We start from the raw sequence: 16,139 nt of genomic DNA, 5'->3' as shown, positions 1-16,139 counted from the left end.
TTCTCACAGCTCAATTAGAAGAAGATTTTGATGCCGTTGAATGAATCATAGAGCAGTCAGAAAACTGAATGATGTCAACATGGCGCACTACTCATCAAATGTTGCGCAGGCTTCTCCTTTATACCTACGAAGCCGCAGTCAAATGTTATGCAGGCATCTCCTTCATACCTACCACGCCGCAGTCAAATGTTGTGCAGGTATCTCCTTCATACCTACCAAGCCGCAGGTAAATGTTGCGCAGGCTTCTCCTTCATACCTACCAAGCCGCAGTCAAATGTTGTGCAGGCTTCTCCTTCATCCTACCAAGCCGCAGTCAAATGTTGCGCAGGCTTCTCCTTCATACCTACCAAGCCACAGGTAAATGTTGCGCAGGCATCTCCCTCATACCTACCAAGCCGCAGTCAAATGTTGCGCAGGCATCTCCCTCATACCTACCAGGCCGCAGTCAAATGTTGTGCAGGCTTCTCCTTCATCCTACTACGTCGCAGTCAAATGTTGTGCAGGTTTCTCCTTCATCCTACCAAGCCGCAGTCAAATGTTGTGCAGGTTTCTCCTTCATCCTACCAAGCCGCAGTCAAATGTTGTGCAGGTTTCTCCTTCATCCTACCATACCAGGCCGCAGTCAAATGTTGTGCAGGCTTCTCCTTCATCCTACCAAGCCGCAGTCAAATGTTGTGCAGGTTTCTCCTTCATCCTACCAAGCCGCAGTCAAATGTTGTGCAGGTTTCTCCTTCATCCTACCACGTCGCAGTCAAATGTTGTGCAGGCATCTCCCTCATACCTACCACGCCGCAACCTCACCGGTTGTTCTTGCTTCTGGTGCTGCTGCGAGCCTCGGTCTTCCTGATGGCGTTGGTCTCTGGCGTAGGGGCGCGTGGCCCCAAGGGCGCGGCAGGCGTCTGGTGCAGAGGGCGGCTGCTGGGCCACGTCAGTCTGTTGATGTTGTCTAGCAAGACGCCCACGATGGGCAAATATAGGCAAGCGATCCGGCCCTGTTGGTTCTGGGGAACAAGAAATAATTTATTTTCTTGCTGCAAAGACACATCGATTATAATTATCTGTCACATATAATAACGTGGGACATAATCAAAGAAATAGTTGGATGTTTACTCAATATACCGCAATAAATAATCAAATAAGACACATTCAAATCATTTTGACCGTTTTAGCTTCACCATTTTCAAGGTTTGACAGATTTGTAAACAAAATTCAAAGTAACATAACATGAAGAAATTCTCCATCTGCGTTATCATCCTCCCCTACAGATCATTGTTAATTTGTAACGTTCACTAATAAAGTTCAACGTTGACCACACCTCTTGCATGTAGCGGTCGTCCATGGAGTGCTTGGCAAGGAGGTCCCTGAGAAGAGCAACACCTGCGCGCTGCACCTCCCCCACTTCACCAAGACAGCCCACCACGGCACCCACCACCACACCCACCAGGTAGTGACGGCTCACAAACCACTGAGTCAAGCGGTACTCTTCAGGAGCTGTCAATAAACAAGCGTTCGCATTACAAATTTTTAATTCGGAACTCGGATTAAGACGATGCAGAGGTAAGGCATAAACCAAAGTCATTCATTTCAATGACAAGTCTCTATGAAAGTTTCTCAGGCAAAAGTTATGCTAAATTTGCAAAACCAAAGGTAGGCACACAAGCGAAGGAACCCGCTGCTTGTAAGCATTTACATGAAGAAATAACACATGCTACAAAACAAATTTGCTACACAAAACATTTATATTAAACGAGTAACTCTGTTATAATTTTTGCAACAATTTCTGTAATCTGTATGCTTCTCAATTCTTCACCGCCGAGAGGAAGTCATTAGCGAGACTCAATGAGTTCGAGAAAGGAACAGATATGAAGGTTTAGCTACAAGTGCATCAGCATCAGTATCATTTGCAACAACGTCCCGACTGACTGTGTAGGAAATAACTAATAATTGCACTCACTAAGCCTAAGTTTGGCCTCCTTGGCAAGGTGGGCGGTGTCAAAGATGGGCAGGTTGAGCTGCACGTAGTGGGGGTGCGCGGACACGATGCGCAGGAACGACAGCTTCATGAGCTGCAGACCCACGCGGTCGCCGGGGCTGAACGCCTCCAGGTAAACCTTCACGAGGCTGAACACGAACCCGCGGTCCATCAGGGTCAGCATGCGCTGCAATATGAGGGATACAATTGCGTGCCTTGGAAATAGATGTCAAGCTTCGCTAAATTTGATTAGATAAATCTTATTCACTTTTCCTTTGAGTTCAACACATGACAGGAATCGTTAAAGAGTTATATATCTGGAAATTTATATTTGTCACAGATGCAATACGAGGAATACAATTTAATGTCTTGAAAATAGTAGTCAAGCTGCATAAATTGTATGAAATCAATTAAAATCGAATGTTTTTAAATCTCAACACTTAGCCGGAATATATATTGAGTATAATATCGGGAAATTTATCCTTTTTAGCGCATTTTCTCATTTATGGAAAAAAGGCGCTATTGTGCTCGTCATGTCCGTCCGTCTGTCTGTCCGTCCGTGACCACGTTTTCATCGACGAGAAAATGCGCTCACTGTCACTCACTGCAGTGAGTACCGAGTTATTTTTTTACAAGCATGAACTATCATACAGCCAAACTAGCCAGGACTTATTACAATTGAAATCAATTTTCAATATCAAGTTTCAAACCAATAATATATGAACTGCTCGTTAGACTGTACATTTTTTCGTCAAAAATACAAATAAACAAATATTTTTGTCACAGACTCGGAGAATACACAGTACCAAAGCCTCGGAGGACACAAGCAGGCAACTTACTTAATAAACAAATATTTTTCGTCACAGCCTCGGAGGATATACAGTACAAAAGCCTCGGAGGACACCAGTAGGCAACTTACTTAATGAACAAATATTTTTCCTCACAGCCTCGGAGGATATACAGTACTACCAAAGCCTCGGAGGACACAAGCAGGCAACTTACTTTAATGAAGAGCGCGAGTGCGGTGTTGGCAGTGCGAGCGTGCGGTTGTTTGCTCTGCTGGGTGATGTGATGAGTCACTGACTCTACTAAGCTCCGCACCCAAGAGTTAAACGACGAGCTGAACCGTTCACGACGATCCTTCTAAGAGGCAGGAAAAACTTCATTTTACATTGTATATTATTTACGAATCCCCTTCATCAGCGGATGTTTTTACTCTGCATTATGCATATAAATTTCACAGATCAACGTCACCAAGGATTCAATGGGAGAAGAAAGAGGAATGAGCTCCAAACAATCATCAAATATTTTAAAACTTTAATTCGATAAAATTTTAATTCAATCTGTTCCGAGTGGTAGATCGTACGGGAAGACAATATGAAGAGAAGGAATGTAAGAGACACAGGATCAGACCGCATATGGCTCAGTGAACAAGTCACCCATGAAATGGTTTCTTTCCGGTCTAATTGCGCTAACTGGAACCCAAAGGACATTAATTCACATTACACTATTTTAATTCATCCGTGAATTTTCTCCTTAATGCGGTAGTTGGTTAAGTGAAGAATAATGCGTTAACTAAAAATATTTAAGGACCGGACAAAGTTTCATACTGCCAGGAACTGCAATGTTCACCATCAGAATTGACACGGTTCTGTCAACAGTGCCAGTCTGCCAGAGTGTTGATATTACAGACCAAATTCTCAAGAACAAATCTAAATGCTAAACTAAATTTAATTTATAAGTGCTTCGCTGCTCCTAGTTTCAAACTCAAAAAAATTTCGTCATTCTTGAATAAGACCTTGATTCTGTTGGAGGTGAGAAGAGACGTCGCCATGGCGCGCAGCAGCAGAGGGAGCAGCAACGGCGTCTGCTGCAGCGATGCGTCGCACACACTCTGCTCATGTCATCACACTCACATCACAACAATCAGCTATTGCGTACTCAAAATAGTGAATTACACACTAGAAAGATCATCCGTTCACTAGAAAATCTACACACCACAATGAAAAAAATATACACCTATTAACCTTTGTTGGACTACATAGATACAACGGTACTTGAACTCGGTACAATTATACGTTGTAAATCTATGCAAGGTTGAATTAGACTAAATACCTATGTAAATAATAATAATAAATAAATAATTATAATGAATTTAATTAGTGTGTGTGGGCCACAGACTTGGTCGGTGACGGGAGGGCGCAGCACCGTGGCCAGGGCGCGGGCGAGGGCCTCGTGCAGGCTGCAGCCTCCCTGGCCCGCGGGGGGCGCCGCACGACTGCGCTGCTCCACGCTTACTTGGTACTGCAACACCACGTCGAGTTAGGACACACTGCAACACTTGGGACACACTGCAACTATAGCAACACGCGACACTGCAACACGCGCAACACAGGACACTGCAACACAGGACACTGCAATACTCGCAACACACGACACTGCAACACGCGCAACACAGGACACTGCAACACTCGCAACACACGACACTGCAACACGCGCAACACAGGATACTGCAACACTCGCAACACACGACACTGCAACACTCGCAACACAGGACACTGCAACACGCGCAACACAGGACACTGCAACACGCGCAACACACGACACTGCAACACGCGCAACACAGGACACTGCAACACTCGCAACACAGGACACTGCAACACTCGCAACACAGGATACTGCAACACGCGCAACACAGGACACCACAAATATCGCAACACACGACACTGCAACACTCGCAACACACGACATAATAAGATGACCTTGATGTATACATGGGATTACAAGACATAATTCACGCACGACTCATCAAGCTGACCTTGATGTAAGTGTGCACAAGGTCGAGTCTGTTGGCGTTGTGGAGACGAGTGAGCAGCTCGACGAGCGTGGTGACGACGCTGCAGCCCACCTCACCACCACCAGCCATCATCACCAGCAACAGACGGTCTAGCACACTTGGCAGGAACCTGATGAACGTGTCCGTGTCCAGACCCAGCAGCGCCTGCACGGCAATGTCCAGGATTATACATTCCATAGATCAAGATTTAAGATTGATATTTCATAGATAAAGATTAACCGATTTGAAGATTTAAGAGAGAGCATCCTTGTTTCAGGAGCTTAATGACGGTAGATAGCGAAACTATTACTTTCACTATTACTACACTCTTATTATTTGTTACATTTTCTCACAAAAAACATATGCTTTTTTTAGACTTGATTAGACAAGTTTCGAAGATCGAGTTGAAACAGCCAACCCATATTAGGACCAATGAACACGGCACACCAACCTTGACATTCCTGACAGTCTCAGCTTCTGAAGGCCCCGTCTTGACAGAGCCTGAGCCAACGAGCGTCGAGACAGAAGAGCTCCTGCTTGACTTGGGCGTGGATATGGCAGGGGAGATGGCAGAAATTGCGGATATTCCAGATATTGCGCTAAGAGTTTCGGCGTTGGGAACATTAGAACCAGAAGTATTCCTGGAATATCTGAAGCTCTTTTCTTCGCTGTGTAGGCTGGCAGCTTCGGAGCCTGAGTCTGTGCGCTTGCGATATGCGCCAGACACGGAGTCGCTGAGTCCATTCTCAAGTCCCCCAGGGGGATGGGGCGTCCCGTTGTTGAGGGCACCGCTGAAGGCGTTGGCAAAAGGATTGGATGAAGAGCTGCCTGAAGACGTGGTAGGAGTCTGGGGAGGCGTGAGCAGAGCTGAGGTTGTCTGGAAGAAGTTGTGCAGGTGCTGGTCGTTGGTCAGGACAGAAGACAGCAGGCGACTGCGATATCGGAACACGTTCTTCTGACTGTCCACCCACCGCACCTCAGGACCGGCAAACTAAAAGAAACTTTTTTGTCAACAGTGAGCAATGTTAATTTTCAGACATCCGTTTTATTACAAACAGCAAAAAAAAAAAGTGAAAATGACAAAATTTAAATAAGAATCAACAATCGCAGAGAAGTACGACTATCCAATTTTGTTACAGAAACTTTGGAAATTTAACGTCTTTATTCTAATTTGCTTTAACATCTTAAGTGGAACATCTTACCCCTTTGTCCAGACCGAAGGGCTCAACAGACAAATACTTGGCGGGTAAATGAGCAGCAACAGGGAGCGTCTGGTCCTCAGTGTTGAGTCTGCCCTTGAACAAAAGAGGCGACCAGGCATAGCCGACGACTTCTACAGGCTCGTCCTTCTTGCCAGCCTTGGCGCCCTCGATCGCCAGGTGGCAGAAGGTGAACAGCAAGTGGTGGTTGCTCGTGAGGTTGTGGGGCAGCGCCAACTGTCCACACAAGTCACAACCAAGAACTACCAGCATGAGAAATTACCACAACAACAACAAAACCGAGAGCATTTCAATGGATACTAATCAATGGAAAGAAAAAAGAGTAAGATTCGAAGTAGTTGTTCAAGACCTACGGATATTTTACGCTAAGGTAATAAAGAAAACTGTAATTGAATAAAACCACAGTTTTATTCAATAAGAGACAATACCTGAACTTGTGAAATTGAGATTATAGTGATTTTTCCTAGCCGATCAATGTGCCAAAAATATACAAGAAAAAACAGCAACTTTTAGCTTCGATCTAATCTTTTATTGTGATCAATGCCTTCAAGACGTTGACTGAAATATTTATCAATGGAGCTTGAGGCTGACCTTGATCTCGTCTCCCCACTCCGGGAAGGAGTTATGGTGCAGGACGACTGTGGTGGCGGAGGTGGTGAGGGTGCCCACAGCACCACCGCCCTGGCACGGCCTCGAGTACACCACCCGCAGGGGCACGGCACCTTCTGCGTCAGAATCGCGCAGCTCGACGACGCAAACCAAATTTCTAGCTCGGCCGAATATTTTCTGGTTCTCGTAGTTGAGGTGGCGGGGGTACACGTACAGGTGGTTCACGTAGGACCAGTAGGGCTGAGCGTCCTCCAGCTGGTCTGAGGGAAACTCCTGCACTTCGATGGTCGGTTCGTGGGTAGGAGGGTTCGGGAAAGGCACCACGGGTTCCAGTGAAGGCGTCAAAGAGTCTGTAAATGCACGTCAAAAGTATTGATTTTCGACTCGATTAAAATAGGCTGTGTCGTCAATAGAGTAATGAGCGTAATTCTAGCTGCTCAATAAAAAAATTAAAGCAAGGAAAGAAAGTTGTAATTTCAAAAAATAACGTTAAGAATGGATCCGAAAAAAATTGAGCAAATCATTCATGATGTTGGATAAGGCAGGGGAAAATTCCATAGACTGCGATGCCAACATTACAGCTTCCTCACTTGGTGTGGTGACTTCCATCAAGCTAAGTTTAATGCTCAAGCTGCCAGGGATGACGGTGAATTTATTGAGCTTGTCAGCCTTCTTGAGGTCATTAAGTAGCTTGATCATTTCAGACTCGCTCGTCTTCTTCTCATCAAACTTATAGATGGGAGAGAAGTCGGTATTGGGATCGAGCTTTCCGTCTGCGGTGAAGAGCTGCCGCGCTGCCCACCCCAGGGGCATGCGATACTGACTCAGCCTGCCAAAAATAGCATCCAAATTGAAACAAAATAAGACGGTACATACGGCATGGTCTAAAGAACCATATCGTCTAATTTAGAATAGGGGGCAATAGTTCGCTGGTCAAGAAGAATTGAGCTATTTTTTGAGGAGATTTCATGCAGAAATTAACCTCGAGCAACAAGTTTTGATGGTCTTTTGGAGCCGAGCGAGGGCTTTAGGGTCCTGGTGGTGTTTAAGGTAAGGCTCGACCACAGAAGACACGCCGCCTTGAAGGACCTTCTGAATCACCACCACCAGAAACACGTTTGGGGACGGACGAGTGCAGCTGAACACGCACTGCGGGACCAGAGTGTGATTTATCACAAAACAAATATAGATAGAATAGTTAGCACGTTCACAATCACGGGTTCATTAGAAGTGGCAGTTTGAGAGAGGACTCTTCTAAACAAGGGAGATTAAAGCAAATCAAAACAAAATTCCTTGCAATTTCAATCCAGACTGAACAGCAAACAGAAGTATCGTCGTAACGGTACTTACCTGTTTGGGATACGCAAGCCATTCCTCTGGAACCCCCGCTAGGTTGAGGGGAACGGTAACGGGGCAGTTGCTACTGCCGACCTCTCCTTCAGCGCCTCCTCCTCTGCTGCGAGGTCCTCCAGAATCCAAACGAAGTCTCCCACACCCGCTACCAAGACCCGGAGTTCCCCCCTGCAGTAAACTCCGCGCCATGGGGGAGTTCAAGTCGAAGTAAAAGTCTTCAGAAATTTTGCTGCCAGTTGCAACGTTGTAGAGGGCCAGGTGCGTGATGTAAGGTTCCAACTACAAACATGAGCAAGAGAAAGTCCAAAAATTAGACAGACACAAAAAGATGGCTAAATGTACGTCTTTGTCCACAATTACCAACACTATATCTACTTGAAACATAATTTTTTTTTGCCAATGTATTTGGGATAAGCAAAATATGCCCAGTGAAACAAGTCATACCGATGCCCACTCAATCTACGCCCAACATCCCAGAGGGCAACGTGAACACGTGCTTTGGTAATAAATGACAAACCAGATAATGAGAGCTCCACTAGAGCCACAGTCTGACATGAACACTTTCAGATATTTGCTTTGACATCTACAAGATGAATGGCTTGGTCGATCTCTTGCTTTCAATTGGATAGCTAGAGCCCCATGTTGCTCGACAAACACGCTTATAATATTCTCATCCAGTAAATAGACATAACATATAAGTTGAAGTATTATATGTATTCTCGATACAACTAGATTTTAATTGGATTGAGAAAAATGATCATTCTTTGGTCAGTTTGCAGGCATCTAATGCACCACCTGCAACAAGACGCCTAATGCACCACCTGCAACAAGGCGCCTAATGCACCACCTGCAACAAGGCGCCTAATGCACCAGCTGCAACAAGGCGCCTAATGCACCACCTGCAACAAGGCGCCTAATGCACCACCTGCAACAAGGCGCCTAATGCACCACCTGCAACAAGGCGCCTAATGCACCAGCTGCAACAAGGCGCCTAATGCACCAGCTGCAACAAGGCGCCTATCAAGGCGCCTAATGCACCACTTGCAGCAAGGCGCCTAATGCACCACCTGCAACAAGGCGCCTAATGCACCACCTGCGACATGGGGCCGTCTATGGAAGCATCAACAGGCGCCTGCAGGCGGAACTTGAGGCTCTCACAGGCGGCGCGCACCCTCACCCCCGCAGTACCGAACTCCGCAGGGAGGCTCACCCCAGACTCGTCCCAGCACTCCATGGGGGAGTAGGACAGGTCCTCTCCACGCTGTCAGGAATCAAACAGCAATCATAAAGTGAAAGGAAAATCCTATAAAACTGTGATAAAATCGTATAAAAAAAATACTGGTAATTGTACCAGTACCAGTAATGACAGCATCAATTATTAGGGAATTACTCATCTACTCATCAGAACTAAAAAAAACTCTTAAGATAGAAAATAAACACGAATGATTTAATATTTGTCAGTAGTTGATGGCTATGGGATGGTTAGTGAAGTGCCTAACTTTGATATCTGGGCAGCAATTGAAGAGGTTGGAGCGAGCGAGCTGCCTGCCCTGCTGACGGCTGTAGGAGTTCTCGTTGGCGAGCTTAGCGAGGTGAGGGCTGAGGCTGTGCTGCAGGCTGCGCAGTGTTCCGTACTGACCGTTGCTTATGCTTGCTGCCGATGACAGCGGCGTCGCCACTCCAGATGATGGACTCACTGTGCCCATATATTAAGTCATTATCATTACAAGCTCAGTAATGTACATATGCAACTAGCTGGTGAACCTGGCGCTGTCGGGAATAGATAATCTCTGAGATTTTAAGAACATCGAATGCAATCACCTTAAATCGCGTTTTCCAAGGAGAATTGTGCGAGATTTACTGAAAACGTATTGCTCTAGAAAAACAATTAATACAACTGAAGAAAGATGTCATAAAGAATTCCGGTATCCAAAATTTCGTCATCCCGAATCCCTTTACGTGGAATCCCATTTATAATTATAAAACTTAAATTTACACAAGTCAGTTTAAAAATAAAATTTCAGGTACCGTACCGATACAATAAGTATCGTAGATACGTGCTCGAATAGCCACTATATATTTTGTAAGGCTAAAAACACAGAATATTTTGACACATATAAAAGATTACTACTAAATTAAAGCTTTTCTGAACAGGTACACTCCTAAAAAGGAAGTGTGACTTCATTCCGGGAAACAAATAGATCTTGGAAATCTATTCGTTTTTGAACAGAAAACACAAAATGTGTTTAAGAACGTTGATGTTACCTATATGAAATCATGATGTTTGAATAATCGGCATTTCTTGTGGAAAAGCAATATAAAGTCGAGTTTCAATATAGCCGATGCAGTGCACATCTTTGACCACTGACGAATATTTCCAATGCCAATTAGCCATAAAATGAAGCAAGATAATCACACGTAATACAAGAGCTGAAAATCACTGACAGAGGAAAAGTTTACACAGAGAGGAAGTGTCAATGTTATTTGCATACGACGCCACACCTTTTTCCCTGGTTCTGTCAGGAGTGAGCTCATTGGCCTTGTCAGCGTGCAAGACGCGCGTGAGCTTGTCAGTCCAGTCCTCCATGTCAGCATGGCTTTCAGCTGACAGAACGCTCACACCTCCACCACCTGCTGCTGACAGCTGCAGCTCGAAGCAACAAGCTCCGCGAGCAGGGTTCTGAAAAAATAAATGCACTTAAAATATCGCCATTTTAGCGCATTTTCTCATTTATGATATGAAAGAAAGGCGCTATTGTGCTCCCCATGTTCGTCCGTCTGTCCGTCCGTCCGTCCGTGACTTCACGTTTTCGTCGACGAGAAAATGCGTTCTCTGTCACTCACTGCAGTGAGTACTGAGTTATATTTTTTCTTAATTTTACTAAGTTAACTACAGTAGTAGATTCGTAACAAAAACATTCATGCAATTTTATCCAGGTAACAAAACTTTAGAAAATATAATAAACTTTCTCTATGACTATCTACCATACCGCTTTCTATTGTATTAATAATTGTATGCACCTTATTGACGGCAGTGCAGAAGTCTAGGACGATTGTGCCCTTAGAGTCATGGCGTCTCTCATCTTTGTGAAACTCCAACAGATAAGTGCCGTCCACCTCCTGCCTGCTCAAGTAACACGAGAAAACCTTAAGATAAATGTATAGAAAACTTTCATTGAAGATGGGCCATACGTAGTACCCCTTGCTAGCATAAACAGTTGATTACTATTGCCTTACAAATATTGAGCAGACACAAACATCTGACCAAATTCATAGCAGTTTGGGTAAACATGTTACTCACCGTAAGCAGGCAAAGCGCCGTTTGAATGTCTTGGCTGAAAAATTACTGAAGAGTTTCTCGTTAGCAGAATCTGGCCCTTTGAGTAGATACCCTTTCTTGAGAATGTTTTCCCCCGTGTTGAGCACAGTCTGCGAGGAAAGTCTCTCATCAAAAACAATGATTACTTATATATAATAAAATACTTAAAAAAAACTTTTTAAAAAACCACGTTTTTCTTGTGGTTTGACGTACGTATCGATGATACGCAGCGTCAGCGCCTGCTCGTCTATAACGTGAGCGCCCGCACGTCATACTATATATATATACTTTACTCAATTAAGCTAATTTAGGTCTCTAATTGCTAGTTTTTATGATTATATCTGGAAATTGTTAGGCGAAAATAGCCTGCATGCCGAATTTCAGATCTCTAGAGCAATCAGAAGTGGGCTAATTTTCGTTGTCAATGTTAACAACAAACAAACAAACAAACAAACGCGGAGCTAAGTTAAGAAAAACGTGTTAAAAATTTGAATGAACAACTTCTGGCCAGACAACTTTTACAGCTTGGGCCTACCATGTCTCCTTGTTCAATGTCCGTGTCCACTTCATAGACTTGTTCTTTCAAATCCTCCAGCTTTGGCAATCTGCGTGACGAAACGGACGATCAGTGAGATGTAGACGCAACAAAACATGAACACACCGCCACAGTCTACTAATTCTACATCATTTCAGCTCATGCCGAACTAATCAAACAAATGCAAACAATGACCAAATAAATATCGAATTATTGACTAATCTGTCATTTTAGCACTGCTAATATCAAATTGGGTCATCCCAGTTAAGGTCAAATATGCCCATACACGCCTGCTAAAAAATAGTCGGAAATAAACAATGAAATATATTTTGTCTGCATTGCAAACAAATATATGACCTGAGCTTGACCTTCGATATAGATCGCTTACCTTGGGAGTTGAAAGTAAGACCCAGCATACGCGCCGTCCTTGTATGTGACAACTGAGTGCGGTGAACAATATGTGTGCAGACACTGGCGCACCAAGGGACTTTGTACCTCCCCAGACTGCACCACCGACGCAAGGCAGTGCAATGTGCGCTGCTCCCTTGCAATTGTTGTGTACTAACGCAAAAGAAAAGTTGAAATGAGTTCATATAGAACACACAAAATTACTTCAACAATTTTAATACAGTTGATCTTACTACAAATATACTTATGGCAATGTGGTTCTGAGTTCACACTAATCTGAGCTAAAGTCCATAATTTTGCCCAGAAACATTAACAACAGAGCTCAAAGTTTTGTAAGAGCCTCTAGAAAAGGAGATTCCAACCTCTTTGCAAATACAAGTAGTGATTTTTAAATCATTTTGAATGATTGCATAATCGATTTCAAAATCTTTCATCCAATTTTATCCAAAAATAAACTCCTTGTGGTGCACCAAAACATAAACAAATAATGCCTACATTAGCTACTAAGTAAATAGGCACAAGACTGACACTCACTTGCACTGCATCATGAGGGATGAGCAGCACCTCACGCACAGGATCATTACTGAGGAGAACCTTGTTCTTGTCAATGTAGTCTTCAAAATCCAAGGGCTCCACCAAGCGGGATTTAGCTTGCTTGAATCGAAGAATAAAGGAAAAATACACTAGAACATGATTGTTGTCCTTGAAGCACAAGTCTTTACTGTGAATAAATTAATGTCTATTTTAGGATAGTATTGCAGTATACACACACATTCATAATATACACATATATATATATATTTACACACGTGCGATTGATGACCAGAGAATTCGTTGGTTTATATTATCAGGGAGTGGAACTTTTCTTCAGATGACGGTAGATAAAAAGGCAAGTTTCAGAAAGTAGTTTTTCTTTATTAACGACGTTTCAAATGCAACAAACATTCATTTTCAACCAAATGTTAACTCTTATCAAATGCTAAAACAATATATATATATATAAATGATTCTACAGATAGAATAGGCAATTCAGCAATTTCGGCATGATATATATACTATCTAGGGAAGTCAGGGCTAAATTTCTAAATGAGTGGTAATAACCATTCTATTTTTGACAATAAACCAAAAAATGTTAACTCTCAAATGCCCAATAAAATGAAATTAATTTGAAACTAGCTTTCAGATTGATGAGTTCATAACAAGCATATAATGATGATAAAACAAAGTACAATTCACAGCCCAAAAATACCTAGGCTCTGGGATTATTTGTACATGAAAAATGTTCAATGCTAAAACAATAGAACAATAATATTACAAATTGAATGCTTCATACAAATTCAGTCACAAAAAAATAGTTGTTAAAACAACATTCAATGACTATTCAGCCATTCAAGTAGAGTAACCCAAATAAATGTCACTAGATGTTGACTGTAATAGTTCTATTTTATAATATGGCACCAAAGTTTGCATCTATGGCAACCAAATTATTATGATTAAGTAGTTTTAGCAACAAATCCTCAGTAATAGCCTTGATGCTAAATGAGGCATGCCACCAACACTACCTATTGGTGAAATTGTCTTTAGTCTGTCTGGGTGTAGTTTGTGGATACAAATCCTCTTCTCAGTTCTGTTTATCAGCATACAGTACCTAGTTAGCTTGAGTCCCTTGTGTCACTGAGAGCTTGCCACAAATGCTTAGTTGAGAGCTTATACAGCATATGTATCAAAAAGACAAGAAATTGTGGACAGAACTAAGAAGTTTATAAATGGGCTGGGCACCTTAGTAAGGCCTCCTCAGCAGTTAGCTAGAATGATATGTCATGTAGGACTTGTCAGAGTTACCTGACCTGAGGGTCAAGGCCTTGGCCTCATACCTCTGTAATCTCATATACCGTATACCACCATACATCAAGATATGTAAGTTAATATAAAGAAGTGTCTTACTTATACCTAACACACATAGTCAAGGGATCCCTATCCTCAGGTAGAAATACATAATCAGTCAGATGACAATATGAATGCTAGACAAGTCCTAGACAAATTAAAATTAAGATCACTCATGGGAGTCTGCCATCTGGCATCCAGGAGGAAAAGTTGCAATCTCAGAAAAACTGAATTATTAAAAAAAAAATTGCAGCACCGCTGATGACTGTTGAATACATACCTACTTGATCAGATGAATTATTTTATTTTGTATCTAACAGTTAATAAAGCTAAAATATCTTTAACTTATTCAAATTATGTAATTTGGGATTCATTTTATTTTAATAAAACGCTTGTTATCTCCAACTTTGTTCAAAATGGTGTATTTTATGTAAATTTTAAATTTTCTGACTTAATAGTCTAATGTAGTTTTAATATCAATTCCTTAGGTCATAGAAAATAATTCATACAGATATGGCTAAAATATTGTGCCTCCATTGGGCTGTGGCTGTGCATGTAATATATGTACTTTATGAGCTATGACAGTAGCTTTACCATCACTTTTGACCCAAGAGATTTACAATAAATGAATTACTTCCAGTCTTCTAATCTCATTGTTAACAAAAGTACATGCCAAAGCTGTGCAATTCTAAATTTGTATAAAAATTGTTACAATGGAGCAACAATATTTTGGCAATAAGAAAATTTCAATATTGCATTGGTTTGGTCCTTCAAAAATTACAGGATTTGGGAAAGCTCCACTCTAAGTAGCACAATAGCATCATGGACAGCATATTCTTTATTATCACAACACTTCTCTTTACTTTCATTTCTTATTGTTTGTTTGTCTTCTACAAATCTTATAATTGGCATTCAACACACTTCTATCTCTCCAATCAATCTGAAATTTTGCACACTGGTGTAAAGTTGGAGACAATGAGAATCAACTTTATGAGACAATGAGAATCAACAATGAGAATCAATTGAGAGAATAAATCAGTTTAAAAATTGAAATCAAGTTTTTTTTTTAATATTGAAAAAAAATGAAAAAATGAATAATTTTGTCTGCTACAAATCTTTTTATCAATATTTAACACACTTCTACCTGTCACAGTCCAATTGATCTGAAATTTTGCACATTTGCATAAAGTTGGAGACAATGCACAAATCAATTGAGGGAATAAATCATTTTGAAAATGTAAATTTTGTTTATAGGCCTATATTAAAAAAAATTTTAAATTAATTTTTTATTTTTTGTCAATAAAATTAGAAATTCATTGTAAATGTCTAACATCGTAGACACTGGATTCTTCAGAAGTGTTGTCTGTAAAAAGTAATTTTTAAATGCATATTATTCTTGTCTTGCAAGCAAAATAATGCTTAAAAATTAGGTGAAACAAATTAATTTATTAGACTGGCCTTAGCTCAGTCACAACAAATTAATTTGAGAATAAAAATAAGAATGCATTATACCTGAATTGCTGTTGCTTTCACAGCTTGAGAAACATTTTCTCTCAGCTGAGCTGCTGTTCCTAGCTTAGTTAATCCACGAGTGAACCTCCTCTCTGCCATTGTAGTTGAAGGAGAGCAGAGAGAGGTAGCCCCTGAAAACAACTAGAATTTAAAGTTCTGCAAATTTTTATGACTCATTAAGATTAGTGGGAAAATGTCAAACCTACAAAACATAAAACTTAGAAATTACCTAGCCTGGCTAGCCAAGCCTCCAGGCTCCAAGGGCCCCTAGGCCAAAGAGAAACTTCATCTTATCACGATACTCGATACACAGCATTGACAGCAAGTGGCCAAGTGCACATGTATAATATGACATTAGTGAAGGAAAAAATATCAGTTATAAACTATTAAAAGGCCATATACTTCAAGTGAATAATGTACAACCTCTTGAACTACCTGCGTGAAGAACTACTGGGAACACTGTAACACAAACAGCGAACCACCTCCCTTCA

The 16,139-nt window shown here is 41.8% G+C and overlaps 1 protein-coding gene across 1 annotated transcript in view; it reads right to left on the bottom strand.

Annotated features, from left to right (window-relative positions):
• LOC108681474 (dedicator of cytokinesis protein 9) overlaps positions 1–16,139 on the bottom strand; it is a 26,562-nt gene extending 10,423 nt beyond the window's left edge. The window contains exons 1-23 of the mRNA XM_018170508.1: positions 16,084–16,139; positions 15,649–15,779; positions 12,787–12,906; positions 12,233–12,405; positions 11,845–11,914; positions 11,292–11,419; positions 11,012–11,114; positions 10,493–10,670; positions 9,490–9,686; positions 9,084–9,251; positions 7,988–8,269; positions 7,620–7,786; positions 7,228–7,466; positions 6,620–6,987; positions 6,011–6,244; positions 5,260–5,799; positions 4,791–4,973; positions 4,154–4,276; positions 3,771–3,866; positions 2,975–3,115; positions 1,955–2,159; positions 1,316–1,491; positions 802–1,001 (exon numbers count right to left, since the gene is read on the bottom strand). Coding sequence (XP_018025997.1) covers positions 802–1,001; positions 1,316–1,491; positions 1,955–2,159; positions 2,975–3,115; positions 3,771–3,866; positions 4,154–4,276; positions 4,791–4,973; positions 5,260–5,799; positions 6,011–6,244; positions 6,620–6,987; positions 7,228–7,466; positions 7,620–7,786; positions 7,988–8,269; positions 9,084–9,251; positions 9,490–9,686; positions 10,493–10,670; positions 11,012–11,114; positions 11,292–11,419; positions 11,845–11,914; positions 12,233–12,405; positions 12,787–12,906; positions 15,649–15,747 — 4,190 coding nt within the window. The 5' untranslated portion in view covers positions 15,748–15,779; positions 16,084–16,139. The remainder of the gene's footprint in view (positions 1–801; positions 1,002–1,315; positions 1,492–1,954; positions 2,160–2,974; positions 3,116–3,770; positions 3,867–4,153; positions 4,277–4,790; positions 4,974–5,259; positions 5,800–6,010; positions 6,245–6,619; positions 6,988–7,227; positions 7,467–7,619; positions 7,787–7,987; positions 8,270–9,083; positions 9,252–9,489; positions 9,687–10,492; positions 10,671–11,011; positions 11,115–11,291; positions 11,420–11,844; positions 11,915–12,232; positions 12,406–12,786; positions 12,907–15,648; positions 15,780–16,083) is intronic.

This window comes from Hyalella azteca, unplaced genomic scaffold (assembly GCF_000764305.2).
Source record: "Hyalella azteca isolate HAZT.00-mixed unplaced genomic scaffold, Hazt_2.0.2 contig9625, whole genome shotgun sequence".
In the NCBI taxonomy this organism is placed as follows: domain Eukaryota; kingdom Metazoa; phylum Arthropoda; class Malacostraca; order Amphipoda; family Hyalellidae; genus Hyalella; species Hyalella azteca.
This window is presented reverse-complemented; position numbering and strand designations above follow the sequence as displayed.